This window comes from Chrysemys picta, chromosome 23, assembly GCF_011386835.1.
Source record: "Chrysemys picta bellii isolate R12L10 chromosome 23, ASM1138683v2, whole genome shotgun sequence".
Taxonomy (NCBI): domain Eukaryota; kingdom Metazoa; phylum Chordata; order Testudines; family Emydidae; genus Chrysemys; species Chrysemys picta.
In genome coordinates, this window is record NC_088813.1 from 9,289,247 (window position 1) to 9,310,510 (window position 21,264).

Below are 21,264 nucleotides of genomic sequence, written 5' to 3' on the forward strand. Positions count from 1 at the left end.
CGGGGTAAATTTGAAGCGTGTGGATGTAACTGGTTAAGTGACAATGATTCTTGCAACAGTCTTGACTATGAGAACTTAGTAGATAGAAGCAAAAATACAAGAAAGCCGAAATAAAGAAAATGCTGCTCAATTCTCCACACACACCACACCCACGACTAGCACCACCAGACCATTGTGCTTCAAGTGCACAGCCAGGATTCAGCAGACAAATCAGTGCCCGGTCAGATGCCTTTTAGGGATTCAGCCCAAAAAAGGCCAACAGAAAATATCACACAGATCAAGAGGATTTTGTTTAAAACACTTTTAACGTTTGTCGGAGTTTTGTACAAATCAAAGCATCCCTTTAAAATCTCCATTATTACAAACATACAAAGAAACGACGTTATTACTACAAAACATCAGCTACTCAGTTGCATGATCAATGTGTCACAATTAAAAAAACCCAACATTGTATATACAAGGCCCTTCTCCTTCTATTATTATTTCTGTGTCCTGAGGGAAGCTAAGAAGCAAAGCCCTCATTTAAAAAAAAAAATCCTATTGATACATTTCAGACTTTTTCTAAAAATATGTGAAGTATAAAATTAGATGGTTTTTTTTTTTTCCGGCTGTCACACTCTGGCAGAGTGCAATGATTTCTTAGCATCCTGAAGTCTTTTTAAAAACCAAACCCAAAACCACGCGACAGTATCTGATGCTTCAATGTGCTCTTCCACGCTCAAAGCTAACAACGTCTGAAAAGTGCCATTGAATAAATTCATCTTAATAAAAAAAAATTGCAAATCTCTACTTAAAAAGATTCATAAAAACCCAGCTGGAGCAGCTAGTCCTGTCTCAAAGGGTCAGTGTCTCATCTCTTTCCATTTGGTGCCTGTCTACATTAAGGTCGTTTCCTTCCCCTACTCCCCTGAGGTAGGGTCTCCAACCCCTGAGCGCTCTCTCCACCTTGTGTGAATAGGGCTGGCCACCGGGATTCCATGGTGTAACCTGGCCTGGAACCTGCGGACTTGAGAGCCCATCTGCACATTTCCCCCTAATGGCAGAGTGCTTTTTATCCCCCTCTAAGAGATGCCCTGAGGGCAGGGCTCAGACAGCTGCAGAGCTCAGCTCTCCTCTAATGAGGGTGGGTCGGGAGTACACATTCCAGCTGACCTTTCTGGAGCCGTTTATGGTCTCTTTGCTTCTGAAGTCAGACTGTTTCAGAAAAGCAGAGAACCTTCTCAGCTCTTTATCCTGCCGGCTTTTGTTGGGAATGGAGGTTGGGGGCTTCTCTGCCCAGCACCCAAGAAGCACTTCCTCCTTTGTGTCATTACTGACCTGACTGAACTCACTTCTTGTAATCAGCCTCATCCTGCATGTGACGTCAGTGAAGTGGGGTGGAGAGGAGACGATGTAAAAGGATCAACTGGATCCGGGACTGGGGAGGGGAGAGCATGTCTAAGATAGCCTCAAGCTCTCCTTCTGCCTTTACTGCAGTGCCAGAGAAGTTCGATTAGCCCAAGCCACTAACCAGAGCCCCACAGGGCCACCATACGGTTAGGCGCAATTATTCGGTAAGACTCTCAAACCAAAAGTGATCAAAACAGGCAGTTAGGTTTGCCAAGCCAATATTTCAAAAAAATCTCTAGCCCGGATTTTGGAACAGTTTTTGAAAGATCGCTTAACTGCTCCAGGCAGATCAGCGTGCTGCCCCCTGCTCTCTCTCTCTGGGGAAGGTGATTTCAGAGCTTCCCTTGAAAGGAGGAACAAAACACTTGAAAATAAAGCTCTCACCGTGCCCCCAAAGCTCTTGGCAAGCCTGAAAAACAGCCAACAACGGATTGTGCCTCAGCGCAGCAGATTTTAAACTGCAGAGACGGGTCTCCAACATAACAGGATCCCTGTTTTCTAAAGTATGACGTGGCAGTGGTAATACCTGTTTTCCAAACAGGTGTCTTCTGGAGACCATTAGTTCCAGGGCCTGGGGGACAGCAAGATGTGCGGGTACACCGCTCCCCGTGGATCACTGTGCTATATAACAGTATTCAACAGATATTGAAACCAGACACACTCAAACATGCTGTCGAAAGGCAACAGACACCAGGCGTTCCATCGAGTCCATAGCGATAGGAAAGTAACAAGACTGAGGTTTGGATTCCAGCCGAACAGACAGGCCTCCTGGGTTAATGCTGGGGAAGCTCCCAGTTTGTTTTAAGGGGAGGTTATTGCTCCTGACTTCTCAGGCTTTTTGCCCTTGGATAGGGCAGCTGCTTGCTTCAGGAGTTCTCTGTTCTTGGCCTGGAAACACAGTGAAAATGGGTATTTTAATGGCATGGATCATTGTTACCCAAGAACTACCTGGACAGGCACAGCTGGCTTCCTGGATGCAGACCAAAAGGGATGTAGAAGTTGCTGTACTGGATCAAACCAGCAAGTCCAGTATTCCGTTTCCACCAGCTGGCAACCCCTGACGCTGCAGAGGCAGGCAAATGCCAATGTACCTGACCAAACTAAACGGGAGGAGGGGGGAATTCCTTCCCAAGTGCTGCAGGCAATCAGCTTCCATCACAAAGCACAACAGATTACGGTGATTTTTCATTAGACAAGATAGGGAGGGACCTTTCAATTCCCCGGGAAGTTGCCTGAGAAGCTTCCCTTTCCTTCCCCCATCCCCTTTCATTTTTTATTTGTGAGAAGTGCTGAATTAACAGCGCTGGAGACCAAAGTCCACAGAACAAGGTGCAGGATGGGTAGTGGCAGTGCAAGTTCCCCCCACACTGAACCCCCAATCCTCTTCAACTCTGACCAACTCTAGAGGTGAGTGGCTCGATTGGTATTCCTGGCTGGTTTCGTTCTCGGCCTTTTTAGCAAGGCTGCCAATGTTACCAGGAAGCATTACTGCATTGGTGATTTCTGTGACACGAATCCAGGTCTCAGTGAATAAGAGACGAGACAGATGATTTCTCATCAATCACCAAACAGCCAGTGGGTAACAACTTTCAGTCACGACTAACTTAGACTGGATTCAAACCAGGCAACTAGAAGGGAAAGGCTCCATTGTATTACTACGCCCCCACCGCTCTCCAAACTCTCTGGCCTTCTGCTTATCTTGTTGATACAGCACAAGCTAATGATAGGTTTCTGCATGCAGAGCCAGATATGGCTGTTCTGGTTCAGTTTGCAAACTGCATTGAGTGGGCATGCAGGGGGCTAGAATGACCCTTGCCTACAGTTGAGAACTTGTGAGAGCCAAGTCTCCAGCTGCCCTGGGCAGACGCATCACAAACAAGAGAATGGATGCTACAGGTATGCAGGGCTAGAGTGGAAAGGAATTTCCTCTGCCTCCTTCAGCTTTTAAGAACAGCGGGACCCACACAAACCTGAGCTCCCCCACAAAAAACAGGACATTAAAAAAAATAAAAAAAAATCTTAAAAGAGTGAATCTTATCAACGCTTCCAGGTGCCTGCTATACACTGCCACCATTTGAACGTTTATTTTGGAATCATTGGAGAAAAATTGTTTCCAAAACCTCTGCCACTGTTAGCTGAAGTTTTACACTCAGACACTGGAAAGACAAAAGTTCTGGGCTGTCTCATTTAGAGCTAAGTATAACACACACCTCTCCACCCAGGAATGACAGGTGTACGCGGACAAGCCAGTTCAGTTATTGGATTCTTTTGACAGCTTTGGAGACTGAAGTCCTCTCTTCAGCCACAGAACACGTACAGTGCAAGCTGTGGCAGTGCCAGTTTCCCCACACGGTGCCCAACAGATGTGCTTCTGCCCTGATCTGGAGGGACCGTCTCAAGAGATAAAAGGAAGCTCAGGGTCCTTGGCTTCTCTGCTGAGACTTCCAACAAAGGCAACCAGTTTGTGGTAACATGTAACGTGAACATTTGTCTACAAGGAACTGGAATGAGAATATCAACTCACTCTACACAGGCCACCTAACAGCCTGCAAAGGGGAACAATTTGGGTCACCTCGGAAGATTCAAGCAGACAACGTAAGAGGTCGCGGGCTTTAACTCCCATTACCAGCCCCACAAGTCATCCAGTCTCCTAATTTTTCAGTTCTAAAAGAAGGTGTCTCAACCCATCCATAACAAGACAGCTCAAAGCCTGGGATAGTCTTAGACAAATTAAGAAGTTGCATAGTGGACAGGAACTCACAAGCACGGATAGATTTCTGACAGCAACTGTAATCTACAAAAACCTGTCCTACCCTAATAATTAACTTGGGTGTGTGGTGATGGGGAAAGAACATTTTCTGCTGTGTCTTATCCGCACCTTTGTTTTTTTCCCTTCATTGCTAGAGCTTTAGCTGATTGTAAACTCCAGACACAGTAATTAAGGAGATGAACTTTGCACCCCATATACGATTGCTTTCTTTTAACCAATTCCCTGTTGATCTACTGCAGACCAGAATCTACCCCGCTGATATACACTGTTTTCATGGCCTGACCAAAAAAAAAAATGGACATTTCCTATAAGCTCACGGACTTCTTTACAATGATATCTATTTAGTGCAACAAAAAGCACTACTCTTTGTTTGTTAGGCTTTGTTCTCCTTGGCTACTGAGCTAATAAATCAAATCAGGAGCTCGGTGGTGCAATGGGTGGACAAATAGGCCTTACAGTTTTGACACCTAGATTCAAGCTTGACTTTGGTAATAAGTAAAATGTGTTTCATGGTTCCCATCCAGTTTGCAGAGGATACAACTATACAATACAAAAAAACTGAGCCCAGGACGAGAATAGCAAGGGGGACTTTAAGGATTTAGGTGCACTGCAGAGCACTGGTGGGGGGTGGGGGGGGGGGAAGGGCAAGTCCTATTCTAACAGGCAGTATTTCAGGTCAGGATTGAAAGGCATTAGCAGAGTTGTGTGGAAGGCTGAGGAGTGTCTGATCTAGGTAGTGTTCTCAGTCACTCCAGCAAAGATCACAACTCAGCAAATTAGTATAGAAATGCCATCACCTGTAACTGCTCCATGACTTCCTTGTGTGTCTTCTCCATTTGGTTCATTTTTGCCCTCATCTGGGATTCCTGGTACTGCAGGTCGGCCTTTAGCTCTGTGATCTAAGGAGAAACAAGCAAGCAGCTTTTGGATGAGTGAGGAGAAAAGGGACGTGTCCAGATTCCTTCACCCTGAACAGATGCCCTGCCCTGGAAAATGTCTCTGTAGAAGCCACCTTGGAGAAAGGAACATGTTCAGAGAGGCACCATGTGGGTTAACACTGAGCTCCTGTAGGCCAAGGAGGGTTCAGAACATTTACTGCCTAACTACAGGCCAGAGGATTTGCACCAAGAGCTGAGGCTGACACCAAAGGTGGGACCCAGGCAGGGTCCCAGCATGGGTGCATCTTTAGTAGCACCAGTGCAATCTGTGACTCTGGGCAATTAATCTGCGGCCTGATTTTCAGAGGGGCTGACCCCTCTGATAGCTCTTATTCATTTTTGCCCTGCTGAGCACCAACAGGCCACTAACCATTCTGTGCCTCAGTTTCTCTCTCTGTCAAATGGAGATAATGATACTTACCCACCTGAGCACGGGGTTTGTGGGAGTGGATTAATTAACATTTGTCGCGTGCTAAGTAAGGTATGACTGTTATTAGGAATACTTTGAGTCAGAAAGATGATTCTCACACCATGCTGTGAAAGCAGCCAGAGCTGAGGTGCATCAGGAGAGCTGCCTAGGACTCAGGACTGCCAAAGCAGAGGCTACCACAAGTGGGGAGTAAGGCTTGTCTGAGCATTGCCTGCTCTCCCTATGCAAACAGAGCAGCTATGGGCTTTCTTGGACTCAACCCCACATGCAACCTACCTGCCTACTGCCATTTCTTGGACTGCAGCAGTGGTCAGGCCCTGGCAGCACATAAGGCTGGGCACACTGGGAGCACAAGGCAAAGGAAAAAGGGGTAATGTTCATTGCGTGGCAGTGGATGGGCAGAATTTGATACTCTCTGCAATCCTGGCCCACCCACCTCCAAACAGCCAGAAAGCCACCTTCCTTCCTGCCACAGTGCCTGGCTCTTTAACCCTGGAAATTAACCAGCTTGCAGACAACACCCACTTAAGAGTTAGCTGGTTTTCACAAGGCTAACAAGACAGACACTGTACACATGTGCAAGGTAAAGACCTTTAAGTAAGTTGTCCATAATTCCCTCTGCAGTTTTTGTGTGGAAGCGGTCCAGGGCTGTACCTTCTTCTCTTTCTCCAAGATCATCTGATCTTTCTGGTGCAGCATCTTTTTCAGAGTGGCCACTTCTTCCTTCAGCTGGGCGATAATAACGAAATGGTCCGTGCCAGGGGAGTCCAGGGCAAGGTCTGGAGAAAAGCTGCAAGAGAGAGAAGGGAAAGAATCTCATCACACACCCTTCTACTCACCAGTACATGGAAGCCCTTTCACAGATGACATCGCAGATAGTGACATCTGAATAACCTCATCCATTCGAAAGATGCATAAGGTACCTACGACCTTGTAACCAGACACCATGGGAATTCAGAGATAGTCGCATGGCATGATGGCTGATGTCCTGATATGCAATACAATTTGTATCTTGACAAGTTTAATATTAAGTGTTCAGTAAGAAAGGACGGGGGACTGTTAGGGATGTTTTCAACCACTAGCCACTGTCTGAGACTACCTTTACTTGCATGGAAATGATCCATTTTCAAACCAAGAGGTGTGGAAAAGCAATCAATGAGTTAATGAAACTTTATGCAATCACCTAGGAACCCTTCTTTAGGTCACAGGGAATCCACGGCAGTGGGAGAAAACCTTTCACTAAATGCAAATCAGGGCCCTGGTAAACAATGGAACAAGAAAAAGAAACAAATTAACCCCCTAACGTAAACAAACAATAGAAAGGGCACAGAGAGGTTACAGCCAAAGTTATCTCAGGGGGAAACAGGAAGAGATGCACTGGGCTTTTTGTATTTTGATTCCAGCCATGGCACAATGATTTGGGGAAAAGCTTCATTACCACATCAAAGGACTATTCAGGAAGAGAAGGAGTGAAGGGAAGATATACACATCCTTCTGGGATACCACTCACACACCCTCAGACATTATGAATCTAGCTGGCTGGCTGACAGCTTGTTTATCTCTGATAAAGCAGGAAGTCTCTCTATGAACTACCAATGTTCTGTGCAGCTAAGTTTATTATTGTGTGTATTGCAATAATGCCTGAGAGCCCCAGTCGTGGACCAGACCCCCCATTGTGCTAGGCGCTGTACAAACACAGAACAAAGAGATGGTCCCTGCCACAAGTATCTACCTAGCCACCACCTTCTGTACTGTTTAGTCTGTCTTTACAATATGTCTAATAGTTACCCTTTGGTGCTAAGGAATAGCGTTTCCCAATATTACATGCTATTGCTACTGTATATATTATTTGAAAATTAATAATAAATAATGCAAGTGTCTCACCTGGACTATATATTTGGACTGTGCATTCGGCCCAAGTATTGATAGAGTCTAAGGCAAATGCAGTGTGGCCTGGTATACTGAAGGCCAAGGATCACTAGACTATAAATGTAACCGTTACTGACTCAGTCTGTGGCCTGAGACAAGTTACGTCACCTGTGCCTCGGTTTCCCCATCTGTAAAATGGGAATAAGAATATCTGCTGCCTGCCTCTCAAGGGAGTTTCTGCAGTACTATGAAAAGACAGAATCTAATTGGACATAGTTTGAATGATGGGACAGGGTCTCTGGGATGTGATGGAGAAAGGCTTTTCCTCCCTTATGTGGTGTGGTGGAGAAGGATCCCTATCGGGAATCCAAGGGGAGAAATTCAATGAATGGAGTTGTGCAGGTCATAAAAGTAACAGGACAGCCTTGCTGGGATGGGAAAGAAGTCCTGGCCAGGGAGGAAAGGGAAGCTGAATACTGCAGGTCTGTGGGGGTTTATCTGCATTAGAGAGTCTTATTGTCATAGAACATGTTAACTAACATGATGTTGAATGCTTGGTATAGACAAGGAGATGTATTTAACTGCATGTCAGCTGGCTGGGGTTAACCCTATGGTGGAACCCCTAATGTTATACATAGCCAGTCTTTGTCTATACTGAGCCTTTAACATTGTGTTAGTTAATACGTGTTCCAGCACAACGTAATTTCTGAGCGTAGACATGGCTCTTGCACATGCAGTAGAGGAGACTACCTGTTCTTAAAACTGCTCGCCTATCGACCGTCGTAGGCAGCCATCCCCAACGAGAGCCTGCACCCCATAACATTGTGACGGGCTACTTCTCTGCAATGCGACATGCAGGGACCAGATTGGAGTGAGGGAAGCAAAGCAGCCTTCAGCACCTTTATACACACGCACAATGCAGGAATGTCACTCTGAGCATCTCCACTCTCTGAACAAGAGCTTCAGGCTTCCAACCACCACATAGACGTGCTGGGGGAGAGAGAGAGCAAAAACTAAGATACTCTCTGTGGAGGGAGAGCCAAGTTTCTTCCCTGAATTGTCTGTTTACAAGTAAGTCCTTGCCTATCCTATTCCATTCCTTGGCCACGAGGGGCTCATGGAATCATAGAAAAGCAGGACTGGAAGGGACCTTGAGAGGTCATCAAGTGCAGCCCCCTGTTCTGAGGCAGGAGCAAGGAAACAAACCATCCCGAAAGATCCAACCTGGTCTCTAAAACTTCCAGTGACAGGGATTCCACAACCTCCTTTAGAAGCCTAGTCCAGTGCTTAACTATCCTTATAATTACAAAGTTTTCCCTAATATCTCACTTTAATCTCCCTTGCTGGGGATTAAGCCCATTACTTTTTGTCCTACCTTCAGTGGACCTGGAGAACAATTTTTATAACAGCCCTTAACATATTTGAAGACTGTTATCAGGTCCCCCTTTAGTCTTCTTTTCTCAAGACTAAACATGCCCAATATTTTTAACCTTTTCTCACAGATCAGGTTTTCCAAACCTCTTATCATTTTTGTTTCTCTCCTCTGGACTCTCTCCAGTTTGTCCCCATCTTTCCTAAAGTGTGGCACCTAGAAATGGACAGAGTCCTCCAGCTGAGGTCTCACCAGCGCTGAGTAGAGTGGGACAATTACCTCCCATGTCTTACATACAACACTCCTGTTAATATACCCCAGAATGATATTAGCATTTTTCACAGCCGCATCACATTGTTGACTCATTCATTTTGTGATCCGCTATAATTGCTGAATCCTTTTCAGCAGTACTACCACGGACCCAGTTATTCCCCATTTTGTAATTGTGCATCTCATTTTTTCTTCCTCAGAGTAGTACTTTGCGCTGGTCTTTATGGAATTTCATCTTGTTGATTTCAGACCAATTCTCCAACTTGTCAAAGTCATTTTGAATTCTAATCCAGTCCTCCAAAGTGCTTACAACCTCTCCCAGTTTAGTGCCATCTGTAAATTTTATAAGTATAATCTCCACTATCTTTTCCAAGTCATTAATGAAAATATTGACTAGTACCAGATCTAGGACAGACCCTTGCAGGACCCCACTAAATACATCCTCCCAGTTTGATAGTGAACCACTTATAACTACTCTTTGAATACAGCCTTTCAACCAACTGTGTAACCACCTTATAGTAACTACATCTAGACCACATTTGCCTAGTTTGTGTGTGATAATGTCAAAAGCCTCACTAAAAATCAAGATATATCACATCTACTGCTTCCCTCCATCCACTAGGCCAGTAACTCTGTCAAAGAAGGAAATGTGGTTGATATGGCATGATTTTCTCTTGACAAATCCACGCTGGCTGCTCCTTATCGACCTATTATCCTCTAGGAGCTTGCAAATTGATTGTTTAATAATTCATTGCGGTATCTTTTCAGATATTAAAGTTAGGTTGACCAGTCTATAATTCCCTGGTCTTTGTTCCCCTTTTTAAAGATAGGTTCTATGTTTGCCCTTCTCCAGTCCTCTGGGACCTCATCTGTCCTCCAGGAGTTCTTAAAGATAATCACTAACGGTTCCAAGTTTGCTTCATGAATCCTGCTGTATCCCAAGATAATAAACATTGCCAAGAGATTCAGACTTCCCATGGCCACCCACTCAGGAAATTCTGTACTCCCTGGTTTGCTCCTGGGCAAGAATACTTATTAAGGCAGAAGAGGAGACTGGAAGAAAGACCCATCTGCTCCTCTCAGCAGAGAACAAAAGGGAGAGATCTTGAGACTGTTTTAAGGAGAGGTTCTCATCCTATTGCATCATTAACAAATATTGGCAAGTCACAAGTAAAGACCGAGGCCCCAAACTGAAAAAGAGCCTCAACTCACCCTTGAGTTTGGTGCCTAGAAACAGACAGTGGGGGGTAATTATGCAGGTGCAAACTGTGAGTATATTTCAGAGTGGCCAGGCATCTGCCTATCTGATCTGTGTGCACAATCAGGTACTCAGAGGTCCAACTGCTGTAACATGCCTCTGCAATTACTTCAAGGTGAAAAAAAACCAGAGGGTACTTTTTTAAAATCATGTCAATAAGAGAAGGGTTTCTTTTCCCTGTCTTGAGTGAATCTCAAACCTAACTTCAAGTTAGGAGTGGAAGCTACAAAGTTAGCTACAAAATTAGAAATAAAACTGAAAAACAAACAAATACTTTTTTGTAAAAAAAGTGCCTCTTAAGAAGTCCAACCAAAATATACCCCTGACAAATACAAACTGTGGTACAATGATCCCTGCATACTTTAGGGAAGGCCCAATTCTGGGGTGGACACACCTTTCCTATAACCAATGCCTTTCTCAGGGATGATGTTTCAGTTGTTTGGAGACATTGCTACTAAAGTCAGGCTGGTTTAAAGGGTCAGCATTCAAATTACACTAAAAATAACCTAGAAATTTCCTCCCAACTATGAAAAATCTGCCTAAACAAGTATTTTCTAAACGGAAATAGTAGCTTGGTCTAAGGTTGAACTAACTACATCAAGGCAGAAGCAGTTCACCCCAAACCACCCTCTCCGTGCCTTCAAACTGAGTACTTTACGTATAAGCACAGAAATTTTGTGCATAGGGGAATATTTTTATTTAATAGCATTTGCTGCTCAGTATTCCCTCAGGACAATATGGGTGAACATATGTCTCTCTTAGGGCTCACCTACAAGGATCAGACAGATGTTTTTATGATCTTCCTGTGCTAAAGAGATGGCCCAGGGGTAGAGTGAGTCAGCATACTAGCTTTTCACGTCTTGGAATTGGACTCTGTCGGTGGTCACAAGTGAAAGGAGTGTTGGTGTTTTAATCTAATCCACTGTGAACATTTGGCTATATCGTAAGACCACATTGAGACAGATATGGCAATTTCATGCAATATCCTTGAAAAACCTTATTGAATTAAGTTTAAGCAACTTGGGAGTCCATTGTATTAAATGCAGTGATTATGTATTATCATGGGCTGAGATTGCATGTAACTCTCTTGGGGAAAGAGATGATGTGAACCCTGGGAATGTTATGAACTTCAAAGGACTGTACTGAACAATGGACTTGACAAGGACTTTTGGGACAGTGTCAAGTGGTTTGCCAGGGGAATCTCTAGCGGGAGATGAATGCAAATTCCCCACCACTGCAATGCAAAAGCCCAGCCTTTTAAAGCTAGGCTCCAGCAGAGAACTACTGTCTGCTGATCACCTTTTCCCAGAGTCTCAAGATCAAAGGCCCAAGGAAAGGATAGACTAAACTATTCACTTGTGTGCTAGTTCTGAGCTAAGGCTGTTATCAACTTGTAACCACGGGGAAAACTCCTACCAGAAACTCTGCTGGAGTTGGGGAGTGATCTATGGTAAGCTTATTAGCATGCATGTAGGTTATTTTATTGTTCTTAATGTGTTTTCTCTGTAATGTTTTCACCTTCGAGCAAAATGCAGAGGCTGACCTGGTTAGGCAGTCTGGCTTGCTGGGGATATCACAGTGAAGGCAGAGAACTGTGCAGCCTGGCAAAACCCACTCAGGAAGGAGAAAGACATGGGTCTCTGCCCAAGAGGGGTGACAGCTGTGGAGTTGGGAGCCTACAGTGGGTGCTCTTAAGGAACCATGGAGGGGGAATACAGGTGTAATTGACCGGAACCATGACACATTTGGGAAGCTATGGGCTGGGTGCAGCGGGCCGGGATTGAGGTGCTCTGGCACACCTGTTTGAGGTGGCTCAGGATTGGACTAGCAACAGGTGCTCAAGTCAAGGTGGGGAACACACCATCAGAGTCTTTGGGAGTGGAAGAGCAGTGAACTGAGTGAGGGCCTCTGTCAGAGTTGTGGGTCTCGGTAAGGTTGGATTTGCTGCAAGGCAGTGTTGAGTTGCACTGACAGAGCTGGGTGGTGACGATACCTAACTTCAGCCTGTGCCACGCTCAGCCTTGCCGCTCCCCACACAGTAGAATTCACCCCCCAAGTTAACCATCAAAACTCCAGAATGAGACTTTTTAAAATAAATAACTCAAATGTCCCTCGACAATCCCCAATACATGTGTGATAGAACATGATCATCATCAACTCAGAGATACTAAACACAAACCTACAAAGCCCACAGAGAGAGTTCAACAGCTAAACGCAACAGAGGAGTTCCCACCTGCATCCACCAGGATGGAAAGCCCCCAAAAGTGAAGAATAGAGATAAGCTGGACCACGAAGGGGTTGCTACCAATTCACTGAGCCCAAGAACACACAAAGTTTGCCTAGGCTGCATTGGCAATTTGCCTAGAGCCCAAGGCCAGCACCTACTCTGCATAAAGACGCAGCTGCCCTCAGCTTTAACACAGAGGAGTCACCCATGTAGAAGCAGTCTCTGTGAGCCATACCTCTGAGTTAAAGATAGGGGCAGCTGCATCATAGAACTTAACTATTGTTTGGAACATCAACAAGGAATTACAGCCCCAGGATTAAACTACACTAGCCACTAAGTGTTACTGTTGCCCTACAGCAACAGAGTCATATTTAAAATGGCTGCAACTTATGTCTTGGACAACACAGAGCCCGCTGTTGGAGCTTAGGAGCAGTAGTTATAATTATGTATAACTTATTAATGGGATTTCCCTAAGACTAGAGTAAGTTTGTGGTGAGGATCACAGCCTAGCAAGGCTTTAAAGTGAGAACAAGATACGGTACAAGAGTAAACTGAAATGAAGTCATTTGAATTATTTATCATTTGCTACATTTTTTTTTAAATGGATTAGGACATGGAGCCTTTTTGCTTCCAGGTAACTTGTGAGCAAGCTTTGTTACCGGCTAATGGCTGCTAGATAGTTTATGTGAAATGAATTAAAGAGGCTCACTCCAGTTCCTAGCGAGCAGGTATTTTAAAAGTTCTACCACCACAGGTGGCACTGTCCTACAACACGGTTGGCAGACACAGCAAAGTTGAGGTGTACTGGTAGAGGGCAGCTTGCAGCGCTACTGCCTGTGCTGTACCTGCTCTGGCCAGGGGGAGGTGGCGTTCAATCTCCAGTCAATCAGCATTACGCTCAGTTTAAAGAACTGTGCAACCGCTACACCCTAAAAGAATTCTTTAACTCAGTTTCATACTTTGGCATTTCTTACATCAATAGCCACAGACAATGGGCTAACAGGTGTCCTTAGGACAGAGGTGATTTGGAGTTAAATGATGAACAATTGAGATGGATGGTGAGCGCTTTACCAGTGACTTCAACAGACTTAATAAGACTCTCCGGCACTAATGAGCCTACGCTGTGCTCTATGTTCCCAATTCAATGCAGTTTGGAAGAAGAGCCATCGATAGGGACAGTTTCCATATGTGAGACAATTCCCAGGGCAGGAGGGCAACCGGGGGTGGGAGAAAACGATAGGTGATCTCACTTCAGGACGTCAGTGCCTTGAGAAACAGGATAATGATGGGCACCGGGACTCTGTTGGGAAGCAGCCCACTGCACCAACACGGACGGGGCACTCTGGGTAGGGGGGCAAAGCATCTCGGGAGAGGAAGGAACGCTGAGAATCAGAGAGGAAAGGGAGGAATGAAAATATGCATGTACAAGAGTGTAAAAAAAAAATATCCATCTCACTCTCTCCTTATACAGCTAGTGAGGTCCGTTCTGCTGTTTCTGCTGCATGCAAGCTCTGATGTCAATGGGAGCTGCATGCATATAGCAGTGGCAGAATCAGATCCACCGTGTTCAGAGAAAGCTGTTTATCACTTTCCCTCCCCCAGGACAGGGGGGAGATAAAATTTCTATCTATAGTCTCTCATCTAATGATTGTCTCCCTGCATTCTATTCTTTATTCTGACTGCAGCCTAGCTTTTATTCTAATAGATAAGGTTCTAGCCCGGCAGAGCCCAAACTGCAGACCACAGCCCCATCATGCAGCCTGTGGCCACCCTTCCCCTGTCACTGCAGGGTGAGGATAAAGCTGATCCAGGCTGCAGGTTGTAATTGCTGGTGAACTCAACCAACAAGCAGTTTCTAGTAGGTACAAACATAGGGCATCTTTTGATTTTCAAGCGTACATTTAGGTGCCAGGTAGGCTTGGCCTGTGGGGTCCCAGAAAGCTGCTAATGCAGCCCTTGCAGTCCCAATGTTTGAGAGCCCCATTCTATCATATAAGCATCTTGCTAGTTGCACTGAATTCTCTCTTACACAAACTTAAACGAGAGCACCCACTGGCATCTTCCCCAACCAACTGGCTCACCTGTCCCCATTGGCTGATATGGCTTCAAACTTGGGTTTCTTCTTTGGAATTTCGTTCTGAATAGAGGAGGTGGATAAGGTTTTCTGGCTACGAAGGAAAAACAATGAAGATACATGTCAGAACCTAAAAGGCCTGTGAATCAGAGACTGTCTGGAAACAAGAAAGGGGCACAGATAACTATCACCTCCCACTAAAACACACCCACAACAAGCTTAGAGAGAAGAGAGCTCCAAGCATAGCGATGGCCAGATACAAGATCATTCCTTAAAGAGAAACTAGAGTTTATTTTATACAATGTGCCAATCAAACCTCTAGGCTCATGATCATTCAATGTTCAAAACCGTGTATTTTAAAATAAATCTAAGTTGACCCAATATCACCAAGAACTGTAATACACTCCGCAATGCACAGAAAAGGATACCTTCCCCATCAGCTCATTCCAAGCTCACCCCACTGAGAATACCTCAGCAGCAGCCCCCAGATGTTCAAACTAGGGAACATCACCAAGAGTCTCCTAGGTGATCTCAGCTGCAGTGTTTAATCTGAATCAGTCAATTTTGAATGCTGGGGAAACATGTCTAGTGGTCGAGTCAGGAGTCCTAGCTCTGCCAACTGACTTGCCGTGTCATCTGGGACAAGTCATTTCCCTTTCTGTACCCCAGTTTCAGTCACCCGGAAGAGCAAGGCTACTGAATGAGTTAATGCACTTCTCAAATAATTAAAGCTAAACTGCATTTGTCAAATTAATGACAGAAAACAGCATAATATCAGTAAACATTCTGTAAAACAGATCTCACTATAGAGTTGTCACACGATTAGGAGTTTAGGTCAGAACTACTGGGTTTGCATATTCATTAAGTCAGAATTATCCAGGCTTTACGAAAAAAGATGTACAACGATGTTAAAAGTCACCACAGCTACGCAGTAGTAAGGTCCAAGACACTTCTCCCACTTTTGTTGGAAGTGGGGCTGATGAGTTTGAAGCAGTCAGCCTTCCAGCGGGAGGAAAGTGCTAGAACGGAGCATCTATGCGGTATTTACATGCAAGTTAAAATAAATTAAATTAAAATAAATTAATGGAGATATCCTATCTCCTAGAACTGCAAGGGACCTCTGAAAGGTCATCGAGTCCAGCCCCCTGCCTTCACTAGCAGGACCAAGTACTGATTTTGCCTCAGATCCCTAAGTGGCCCCCTCAAGGATTGAACTTATAACCCTGGGTTTAGCAGGCCAATGCTCAAACCACTGAGCTATCCCTCCCACCCCAGTTACCTGTTGTAGTGGCTGCCACCGCTGAGCCTGCTGAACTGCTCCTTCTCTTGCAGGCTCGTCCGTGAAGAGCTGCTTAGATGTTTGCGTTGCTCTTTGGTCTTCTGTAGGACCCGTTTGTAGGACAACGTACACAGCCAGCACAGTAGCTTCCCGTCCACCTGAAAGGCAAGGTAGGAGTCAGAGGATTTTATCTTGCTTCCTCCCCACATCCCAAGCACGGAGTAGACAATAGCCTGATGGCAACTTCAGATCGACCACCCTCAGGATTTACAGACACAAGATATGCCGTCTCAAACAACACACAGGCAGTGACTCGAGGGGTCCCTGATGTGCTGAGAAAGGGTGTTGACTGCATTCAGCACTGCCAGTGCAACCAGCACAGGCACAGTGATAAAAACGTGGCACAGCTACCATCTGTTCTGAGCTGACACTTCCTGGCTTGTTTATATCGCATGTTCCCCATGACATTGTAGAGTAAGAAATCACATCCTGTGCAATTTGGGTTTTTATAAACACAAAGCTCAACACCTGGACCTCCAAGGCACATGCTTTGGGAACCTGAACACTAATACTCTATGCCAGTGGTTTTCAACTTTTTTTCATTTGTGGACCCCTAAAAAATTTTGAATGGAGGTGTGGATCCCTTTGGAAATCTTAGATATAGTCTGTGGACCCCCAGGGGTCTGCAGACCACAGGTTGAGAACCACTGTCCTATGGTAACAACAACCTTTTCTGGATCCCTTAAGGATTAGACACAGTCTGCCGACACAACAGGTCCACAGACCACAAGTTGAAAACTATTGCTCTAAAGGGGCTTTATCCAGATGGTGGGAACTATTTATATAGCATCCAAAACTGCAGGCCTGGGGCTCATATTAAATCCACAAAGACTTATGATGCATATGCTTAACTTTGGGACAATTCACAGTATGTAAAGTTCCCTTTATCTCTACCACCCGTTTTGGAGTGGGGTCCCTTTTCACTTGTGTGAGCATCTACACTCAATCCAGTTCAGAATAAGACCTGATCAAGGAACCACAGTGCTGAAAATATAAAGTAATCCAATGAACTTAGTGTTTTAACATCTCTCATTGCAAATGTAAATTCTTGAGCTGGCCAGAAAATACTTTATAGCTGACATGTTACTGTTGCTGAGATCCTGTGACTCTGTGCAGAAGATGAACAGGCTATTACTGTGGTTAGCTTTTTCACCTTTTCCGTCCCCATTTTACATAGAAACTCACCTTCTTTCTATCATCCTTCCTGTCGAATGCACACTGTTGCTTGCACTGTTCACAGGAGAGGGGTGGCCCATACTTCTTCTCTGAGTTCGTACAGCGCTGGCACTTGTTGCCAATAAATGCTGCTATTATGTTGCAGTACTGGCATGGTTTTGGCTTTAAAAAGAAGGACCGATATTGTACAGGTTAGCAATGCTTTGTAAATACATGGCACATGTGCATTTTTCTATCACTCAAACACTCTCATCTTCATAGTGTCCCAAGAATTGTACATGCATCTAGATAAGCTAGTGATCAGGCATCCAAACTAATTGCAGTATATGTGATTGGCCAGGATACCTGAACTTATACCGACTTCTGCATAAGGTGTCATGGGATCTTTAATGACAAGTGGTCAGGACCTAAGCTTCAAACCTCATCCTAAAGAGAAGAAACGTTTCTTCCAGTTTCCTGGTCAAATTTCAATTTAGGTGATCACATTCTGACTTCTCGAAATCCCCCATTTAGTTTCAAATGGATATGGGATAGGTCACTTGCTGTCCTGCCATTCACCATAAAAAAGTGTCTTATGTTTCACCCAAAAGGACACTGCATTTCAGTAGTGGGTGAGGTAACCCCTATGCAGATAGGCTGTAACACATTTTCGGATGAAAGACAATGGAAACAGCCTTATAATTACGAGGTGGACGGGAGAGTCCCCGGCACTTACCGTTCCATAGAGCTTCACATTCTGAGCACATTTCTTGCATATTGTGTTGGTTTTACTATTAAAACAAAAGATTAAGAAAAAGCAAGAATGAAGTATAACTGTACCAGCAATATCTGGGTACGGATTAAGCCCTTTGCGCTTGAGAGCTAAGTTTCCCCTAACCATACAGCTCTCCTGACAGGATATTTGTATTCATGTTCACTAGTGGCTTTTATATAAAATGTATTTGCTATCCCTGCCTGGTGATGATAATCTACCAGAGTGAGGTATTCTTGAAAGACAGCATTTTCATAAGGCAGCCCCTTTAATTTAATTAAGGCTTCAACCTTTAATTTCAGCACGTATTTGCTCACTTGGGATTGTGGTCACCAACAAAACGAGTTAGTTGGTCACCAACTAACCTGCTGTGGACATTTACCCAGCATTAAACCACATGACCTAGCACTAGTGATAATCTCTGTACCGGAGAGGGCAAGCACTAGAATAGCAGGATTGATGCAGATCAGGACCCCTATATGCAGGATAGAAAACGGAACCACCTTGCACAGTGCCTGTATGAAATATGCTCAACAGGATCGTTGGTCCCTCTTCTTCATATATTCACAAAAATGAAATTAAAACCAAGCAGAAAACCATGTTTACTGCTGCAAATGCAGAAGGACAAGACAGGTATTTATGCTACAGCACAGAGAATAAGAATAATTTTTGCATGCCAAAACACAGAAGGGGAACAGCTTCCAGGAGCACCCAGGCACGTCACTGAAAGGTACAGCCAAGCACCACCCAGGAAGAAATACCACACACCATGCTGCAAAATCAAGAGCACAGAATGTGTCTGCCTGACAGCGATTGGGACTATGATTAGAGCCTCATCAAAGGGCACAATACTGGCCCCTACAAGCACTCGGATGACGTAGGACAGAATGTTGGATCATTGAAGGCAGAACACCAGGGGCATAATGAGGATTCCAAGGAATGGGCTGCTGTAACCAATTGGCCTATGGGTTATGGACACAAAGAATCATCAGTGGAAGGCGAGGAGGACAGGAATTTAGTTTCAGAAACATTTTACAACAGAAAATGGGAGCGGAGAGAAAGGATGGCTCAGGGCTTTAGGTAACAGGATATGAAGCCTTTCACCTTTAGGTTGCCAGTTCATAAACAGCATAGGCCACTAGTTACCCAAAGCTATTACCAACTGATGGTTGCTCATTGGCTTATGTGAAATTAGTTTGGTGGCTCTCAGTCTTGTTCCCACATTACATGCCCTGTCCCAATTGGCACTAACATACCAAGTTCCCTTTCTCAGCAGAACTCTCAAGGTCACCAAACTGTCTCCTTAGTTTTTCCGGGCTGATACCTAAAGATCAGGGTGAAGTTACTTTAGTGGGCCAGTGTGTGTGAAGCTTGTACCGGTACTGCTTCTGCTGTACCTGTTCTATGGAAAATTTCAGTTTCCCGAGCTGTCAATAAATGCTAAATTCACACATAGAAAAGGGGACCTTGTTGAGAGAATCCAGATGCTGAAGTGGGACTATTTTCGATATGTATTAAAGAAGCAGATGCCAACTATTTTTTATTGTCCAGTGTTTAAGCTTTGCAGAGATTTACCTTTCCTGTTGGAATTCGGTCCTACAGTAAGTGCATTTGACAATGGGATGCGCAATTCGACACTCCTGCAGCAAAAAGTAGAGTTAGTGCTTCTACCACACACGCTCCCCAAAGACTCAACAATCCCCCCCCACACACACACACACAACAACAGAACAGCTTGGACAAGGCAGAGGTATTCTTCACAGCAATGGTCATGGACCAGTCATCCTGCAATCACTCCTCCCAGGGCCCCCCCAGGCCTCCCCACTCCTCCCAGGGCCCCCCATCCCCCCAGGTGCCCCCCACTCCTCCCCAGGATCCCCCCAGGGCCCCCCCACTCCTCCCAGGGCCCCCCATCCCCCCAGGTGCCCCCCACTCCTCCCCAGGATCCCCTCAGGGCCCCCCCACTCCTCCCAGGGCCCCCCATCCCCCCAGGTGCCCCCCACTCCTCCCCAGGATCCCCCCAGGGCCCCCCCACTCCTCCCAGGGCCCCCCATCCCCCCAGATGCCCCCACTCCTCCCAGGGGCCCCCCAGGCCCCCCCACTCCTCCCAGGGCCCCCCATCCCCCCAGGTGCCCCCCACTCCTCCCAGGGCCCCCCCCAGGCCTCCCCACTCCTCCCAGGGCCCCCCATCCCCTCAGGTGCCCCCACTCCTCCCCGGGGTCCCCCCAGGCCCCTCCACTCCTCCCCGGCCCCCCCAGGTGCCCCCACTGCTCCCCGGGCCCCCCATCCCCTCCGCTCCTCCCAGACCCCCGAGTCCCCCAGGCCCCGCCCCCGGACCTTGCAGAGCTGCTGCCCCTGGCTCAGCGCCTCGAAGGAGAAGCGCTGGTGGCACTTGGTACAAGCGTAAAGCGCCGCCATCCCGCCGCCCTCACTGACAGGCGCAGCCTAACCCGGGACGGGCGGTCGGGCAGCCGCGAGGCGGGGCTGCCACACCCGTCGCCGCCATTGGCTCTCGGTAACGCCGCTCATCGGGCGCGGCGCGCGGTCCGACGCCGTCTCGCGGCGCCCATTGGTTCTCCGGAGTGCCACTCCAGTGTGAGAGGGCGGGGCACGTCGAGGGCCTTCGGGTTGGGTAGAGCGGGAGTGTTTACGTCCCCGGCGAGTTCTCCCATCCGGGGTGGGGCGACGCGGTGACGTCACCCCTTGCGCGTCCCGGGGGCTCCCTCCAGCATCCGGCCGCTCACGCGAGGGGAGGAGGCCTCGCAGAGGCGGAAGTGTCCCAGAAGCCCCCGCGCGCGCGATGGCGACCAGGAGCCGTAGTTGGGAAGATCAGTTAGAATGAAGGAAGGAAGGCTGCTCAGCTGGGTCTGCAGGCTTCCGGGGGGGGGCGAAGGATCGGGGAGGGAACAGATGGAGGGGGTAGATGTGGGGGAGGGTAGATGGGGAAGGGGCCAGATGTGGGGGGAGAGGGGGAAGGGGCCAGATGTGGGGAGAGGGTGGATGGGGAGGAAGAGGGGAGCAGATGGGAGTGGGAGGGCAGGTAGGGGGAAATAGATGGAGGGGGTAGATGTGGGGGGAGGGTAGATGGGGAAGGGGCCAGATGTGGGGGGAGGAAGAGGGGGAGGGTAGATGGGAGTGGGAGGGCAGGTAGGGGGAAACAGATGGAGGGGGTAGATGTGGGGGAGGGTAGATGGGGAAGGGGCCAGATGTGGGGAGAGGGTGGATGGGGAGGAAGAGGGGAGCAGATGGGAGTGGGAGGGCAGGTGGGGGGGAAACAGATGGAGGGGGTAGATGTGGGGGAGGGTAGATGGGGAAGGGGCCAGATGTGGGGGGGAGAGGGAAGGGGCCAGATGTGGGGAGAGGGTGGATGGGGAGGAAGAGGGGAGCAGATGGGAGTGGGA

General features: G+C 46.8%; 1 protein-coding gene across 4 annotated transcripts; it reads right to left on the bottom strand.

The window, feature by feature from the left end:
• Window positions 1-286: 286 nt before the first annotated feature.
• Window positions 287-20,460, bottom strand: FAM76A (family with sequence similarity 76 member A). 4 transcript variants are annotated; one of them, XM_065577133.1, is made up of 10 exons: window positions 20,201-20,460; window positions 19,439-19,503; window positions 17,828-17,882; window positions 17,122-17,274; window positions 15,877-16,034; window positions 14,605-14,691; window positions 13,774-13,905; window positions 6,182-6,317; window positions 4,957-5,058; window positions 287-2,277 (listed from the first exon to the last, which is right to left on the bottom strand). In XM_065577133.1, exons 1-10 carry the CDS (start codon window positions 20,279-20,281, stop codon window positions 2,191-2,193), a joined length of 1,056 nt encoding a protein of 351 aa, XP_065433205.1. In that variant the 5' UTR covers window positions 20,282-20,460; the 3' UTR covers window positions 287-2,190. The 4 variants fall into 4 exon arrangements, with proteins under 4 accessions (XP_065433205.1, XP_065433204.1, XP_065433207.1 ...); XM_065577132.1 differs by having other exon boundaries at window positions 6,119-6,317; window positions 20,201-20,412; XM_065577135.1 differs by lacking the exon at window positions 13,774-13,905 and having other exon boundaries at window positions 20,201-20,417.
• Between the last annotated feature and the right edge of the window lie 804 nt (window positions 20,461-21,264).